At 37.9% G+C, this 6,117-nt stretch overlaps 1 protein-coding gene across 1 annotated transcript; it reads right to left on the reverse strand.

Moving 5' to 3' along the window:
• Positions 1-1,439: 1,439 nt before the first annotated feature.
• On the reverse strand, positions 1,440-5,478 carry endouc (endonuclease, polyU-specific C). The gene is made up of 8 exons (XM_079346510.1): positions 5,219-5,478; positions 4,997-5,053; positions 4,815-4,914; positions 4,628-4,739; positions 4,398-4,519; positions 2,444-2,556; positions 2,082-2,232; positions 1,440-1,956 (listed from the first exon to the last, which is right to left on the reverse strand). Exons 1-8 carry the CDS (start codon positions 5,266-5,268, stop codon positions 1,681-1,683), a joined length of 981 nt encoding a protein of 326 aa, XP_079202636.1. The 5' UTR covers positions 5,269-5,478; the 3' UTR covers positions 1,440-1,680.
• Between the last annotated feature and the right edge of the window lie 639 nt (positions 5,479-6,117).

The following is a 6,117-nucleotide window of genomic DNA, read 5'->3' on the forward strand; positions in this document are numbered from 1 at the left end:
ATCTTACTACTGGTCTATAAAGCATTGAATGGTCTTGGACCTAAATACACGTCAGATCTGCTTGTAGAATATAAAACATTCATACGGCTCAGGTCCTCAGGAAGAGGTTTACTCAGTGTTCCCAGAGTCAGAAGCAAACAAGGTGAAGCAGCTTTTAGTTACTACGCTCCTCACCTGTGGAACAAACTCCCAGAACTCCTGAGGAATGCTGCCACACTCAGCTCCTTTAAATCAGGCCTTAAAACTTTATTATTCACTCAGGCTATCAATTAGAAATATACTTTCTGCCTTATACCAACACATTAATAGTTTTTAAAAGGTGTTACCTTATCGAGTACTTTTACATTCTTCTGTCTTTTAATAATGTCTTCCTTTTGCACCGTTTTCTTAATTTCTGTTGCACTCTTTTCTAAAGCTTTGTTTGAATGTTTTTCTGTTTTTATGTCTGTAAAGCACTGTGAATTGCCTTGTGTCTGAACAGCGCTATATAAATAAACTTGCCTTGCCTTGCCTTACACGTGTCTATTATGTAATTATGCATTTCCCTAAATTCAATTACAAAATACATCTGAAAAGAGACTTTTTCATAGGAAGAACTCAAGCACAGATATACTGCATGCTTATTATGATGAAGAAGAACTGTCCTTGGAGAAAGGACAAATGCTATTGTAGACATGCTTTATTACAATTCTTACAAGTGAGAATAGAGTTTTAACTAAGATACATGGACATCTAAATATTATTAGTAAACATGAGATGTTTACTTTCAATGTTAAGGGGAAAAGAAACCACCAAATCTGAAAAATAATTACTGATAATGGTTCAGTTCAAATGTTTTCAAAAGATATTATTATTATTAAAACATTAACATGTTTCTTAATTTAATTTAATTTATGATTACACAGCAATTTCCAGTAAATGTGTTTGGTTTTACTTTACACAAATTGCTTTGTCTCCAGAGAATAAATGAGAATGAAAAAAGAAAGGGACGCTTCCTGATGTGTTATTCCTAAGTGTTTTCCATGCAGGGCCTTTGATTCTGATATGTTAACACACAGACATTTAACAAGCCTTTAACAGTACCTTATTTAGCCTTGTGATGCTCATTAAGGGTATAACACCCCCCCTCCAAAGAAAACCAAAAAGTTTTCTTTCTGAGCTACGTTGAAACAAAGCTGTTCTCAGTGACGGTAATACTTAACACAACATTTCAAATACAAAACCATATATCAATACATGAAAAATGGATCACACTTTCAGATACTTTTTTTTATTAATGAACAATTCTTTGATCCATCAGGTATTTATGTGTTATATATAGGGACCAAGTACAATAACAAACATAAGTGTTGCTTTTGCTGCTTTGTTCCAGAGTTAGCTTTGAGCTCATTTTTATCTGAAGTCCTCTTCACATAAATTACTCTCAGACCAAGAGGTGATTTAAATGTGCTACGATGGTTTAATAAAAAGTTCATTGAGGTGCATACATTTACCAAAACATTTGAATTTCTTTTGTTGAAATACCTTTTTATGCCAAGCTTTACAATTGGCCCTAGTAGAAAGAAGATACATGTAAACACCTGCGTGCATTTTTTAATCAAACAGCTACATATTTTTGTCTGAGATTCATGGATATAATGACAAATGCAAGCATAACTTTGAATCACATGATTCTGCACTTTAATGTGAGTGCTGTCTAATATGCCGGCTGTTGCTGCTGAGCAGTTTGGGGTATGCCGTCCCAAGGGAGCGTCCATGCCTGATGACCACAAGCTCTATCTGACACTGGTCAATGTTGACCAGCACTGTGGTGCTCCTCTCTGTGTTCATGAGGAAGACAATGGTGAAGAGGGCCATTTCAAACTCTGGGCTGGTCCCGATGAAGGCGCTGCCAACGGGTTTCACCAATCCGTGCCAGCTGAACTGGAGGTTCAGGACATGGTCGTCTTGATCAGGCTGCAGACAGAAATGCATTCAATGTTGATTTAGAATAATAATTGGAGACACACACGGAGAAATAAACAACAAGTTTGGCGATAGAAAGAAATTCACGTGTTTTGTCTGTCGACTGTTTTACATACTAAGTCATGATCCCTGGCCTTGTATCCCTTGTAGTCCAAGTTGTTGTTTTTTTCTTGCAGGTAGAACTGGACCCAGTTGTGAAAACCAACAATGTCTGTTCCAGATTTTGTCTCTCCAACAAAGACATGCTCGAATCCACTGGAGTCCAGGCTGGTGAATGTTTTAACGCAGAAAATATGAGACAAAAATATGACTTGATAACAGCTTAAATAAATATTTTATATGAAATTGTAGTTAATTACATGACTTATAGGACTTATAAGACTTACAATAGGACTTACATAATTCCTGGTCATTTATTGAATGATCCAAATAAAATAATTCAACAAATAGAATAAATGAGGATGTGCGTGCATCTCACCCTGCGTTTCTTTGTCTGCGATAAAGGTGGAACCAGATCAGGTTCAGCTGACTCTTAAAAAGCCTCAGTGTAGATTGGGATTTTCCTTTGCTCACCAGGTACCTATGAGCCCGCTGTAGAGCACATACAGTTAAAATATATCAATTATATACACATCGCTGTAGATCAGACTCCACAAGGCTGACTCTCAATATAGAGTAAATCATCTACACATGTACATGTTAGTATGAATATGATTATTTTTCACTTATTAAAATATGTTTCTGACTTTACACCTTTAATGGCAGACCAAAGTCCTTCTTGTTTTCAGGCTCTCAAAGAACATTGAAGTACAGTATTGACTGTCCTAAGGACATGAATTAATGCAGAGGTCTCAGAGCAAGGCAGCTGCCCACAGTGCTACAGAGCAGTTTTTGGGTTTCAGTGCCTTACTCAAGGGCACCTCGGCAGTGCTTATCCACTACTTTATAATAAAAACACTCACCATTGAGTCCTGTACAAGTGTATCTTACAAGTGTAGGAGGTGGACTTGCACCTCTCCAGCTCCCAGACCAATTTCCAGATTTGATCCGTACTGGGACTTGAACCCTCCAGTTCCCAACCCAAGTCCCAATCCAGATCCCTAAAAACTGAGCTACTGCCACCCCTGACTATTACTTCTGACTTCTCACTTTACCATTTTACATTTTTGTTTTCTAAATGTCCACTGTCTGTGTTCTTTTGCTTAGATTTTCCCTGAAATATTTATTTTCTATTGTCTTTTGAAATTCATTACATTACACTTTATATGTGACTTTTCGACGCGATCTACCAGCAGTATATAAAATCAAATGAAATGTTTGCTAAATATTTTACTGTAACTGTATTACATGAATCTAATAATGAAACCAAAAATGAAAGTATTTATCTGTAAATAAATCTTATCATTTTGTAGCGTGAGAAGTCTCAATGTGCTTGATTGACAGAAGGAACCAAATACTAAGCTTTCAATTCTCAGAGCTCCCCAAAACAGTTACACAGATCAAGTTTCTCACTCAAAATCCCCTCTGATCATCATGCCTGTAAACCACTCAGCCCTCCGCAAAACAGGCTGTGTCTGTAGCTTTAAATGCATGTAAGCTGTCTGACCAGGTCCCTCGGTGGAAGGACTTGGGTGCACCATGCCATATTGTTTAAGGTGGGGAGGCAGACTCTGAGGGCAGAACAAACACCAAGCCATGGGAGCGTCACCCACCTTCAAATTTGTTGTCAAAACCAACTTTTACTAAAAAGTAAAATGCAGTCATCAGGTCCATCCAGAGGTGCGGCTTGTCAACAGGCAAGGCAGGTTACTGCTTGGGGTCTCAGACCAGGAAGGGGACCCAGAACAGTGGCCGAAATTTTGCACATTTTCCAATGATGTTAGGTAACTTCTTTAAAGGAGCCCCATCAAACAGCACTCACTCTTGTTGCCCTACTAAACATTGGTTGAAAGGCTACCCAATTAATCTTTGCCCCAACAGACTCTAGAGTCTCCTGACTGGGTCCATCGAACTAACATGTTTTTCTTCCAAACACAACAAATACTCCCGGTCCACATTTCTCAACAGATCCTCCTTAGGGAAACCACTGAAGCCAACCCAGCATTCCTCAGCTGCACACAGATGTTTTCCCTTCCCCCCCCCATTATATAATCATGAAATAATGTGTTCATCGAACAGTGAGACAGGAAGAGACAAAAGTCCTTCTGGAGCTCAGCCCAGTCTTAACCCCCAAAATGTTGGAGAATTATAAACAGGAAACAACCAGGGAGAGAAGCTAAACAAAAAGTAATGTTCTGTTTGATATATAAATTATATTGTTACTGAAAATAATGGCGTAAAACAGGTGGAAGACATGAAGAGTGACGCACAGAAGTTCAGTGAACTGCTGAAGTGTAAGTGTCAGAGGCAGGTTTTAACATGTGAGATTGTACCTTCATGACTTCTGTCTCCAACACAGCATCCAGGAAGAGATTAATCTCTGTCAGCTCCTCAGTTGTGACAAGTTCAGTCGTGCCAGTGGACCTCTCATAGTTGTCCAGAAGTGTTGTGAACCCTGCAGATGCATAAATCCCATTTTTAAAGGAGAAGTCAGTAAATGAGCCTCATATTTTGGTGGAGAAGAAGCGAACGCAGCAGACTGCGTGAATGAAGACACACTTACTGGAGAATGTCTTTATGTTGTTCAGTTTGGTTTCATTAACGTTGGAGAACAGAGGCAGTGAGGCATAATCCTGAACAAGATGGTTGCCTGGGTTTACAAAACTTGCTCTACCCTGTAAGGTTAAAACACAGAATTAATCATCAATCACCGAATTCAAGTGTTGGCAGAATGTGAATATTGTCCATACCTGAGTGGAGATTGTGTAGTCAATGCCAGGTGTCATTCTGTTCAAATCCAATGTCCACAGCTCATTAAAAAGAGTGGAAAGTTCCTGGTTTACAGCTGGTCTGTGACACAGTTAGACAGGAGAGATACAGAAACTGACAAAACACAAGAAGTCATGACAAAAGATCTTATGAGATACTTTACCTTGCTGCATTTAGCCCAGTGAGGGACAATGTAAGGAAGAAAATGACTCCACAGAACCTGTGAACCACACATTTGGCACATTTTCAATACAAATACAATGATACTGAATAAAAAAAGTTATTGTTTAAAAATGATCTGCTTTATTATCCATCCATATCAAATGAACTTGTCTCCTAGGTTGACATCATCATCAGACTTTTGATCAATAATAAAAACACAAACCTGGCCGCCATGGTTCTCTCGCTCATATAGCTCGAACTACTGCAAGGCATCGCTGTAAGTCACGTTTTCACTGGAAAAAATCAGGACTCCACCCGCAACTCTTAGACGAAAATACGTGACTATGTTTTCTTTATACAGCCACCAGATGGCGCTTGTCTCATTGGTTGACGCAGGTGTGAAGGCATACTTGTACTACAGATGCACTGATGGCGTTAAGGCAATCAACTTTAAATACATCACGTGTTGGTCGTCGGTTGGACCCATAGAGTGTAAAATAACAACAACACACATTTTAAATTTATTTAACAAATTAGACCACATCAGACAGGGGGTATAGAGAGACAAATACAAGGTATCTGACCAGTTCTCAATTTCCCCCTGCGCTTTAAACCCGCAGTCCTGCACATTTGTAAGTTTTTTCACTTCTAGACTTTCAAATTAAACGTATTAACACTAAGAAATTGTGAGATTTTTTTTCACTTCATAAACTCAGGGTCGTTTATATTATTTTTATTTTGTCTTTCTCAAGACTCAAAATAAACAGTATGCCTAGAAATCCACAATTTAAAACAATGAGAAATGGCAAGTGTATTATCAAGCTAAAATGGCCATCAAAGTTTGTTTGTTGTATTATTTTTTTATTTCTTGATTATATTTTCAGTATTCACCTATATTCAATTAATTTAAATGAAAATGACGTTATTATTCTCGTGAATAACATATTTCCTACTAAATAGACTAAAGATGGTTTAATGGTTCAGTCATGAATTAGACAAATTAAGGTATTGTAAGCTATGCTTATTATAAACTACCAATATCTAGCATGTACATTGTGTCACTGTCTCTTAAGATACTGATTATAATATAAAGAGACGTCTCAGTAAAGCTGTTAGTAAACT

Source organism: Symphodus melops (assembly GCF_947650265.1).
Source record: "Symphodus melops genome assembly, chromosome: 6".
NCBI lineage: Eukaryota > Metazoa > Chordata > Actinopteri > Labriformes > Labridae > Symphodus > Symphodus melops.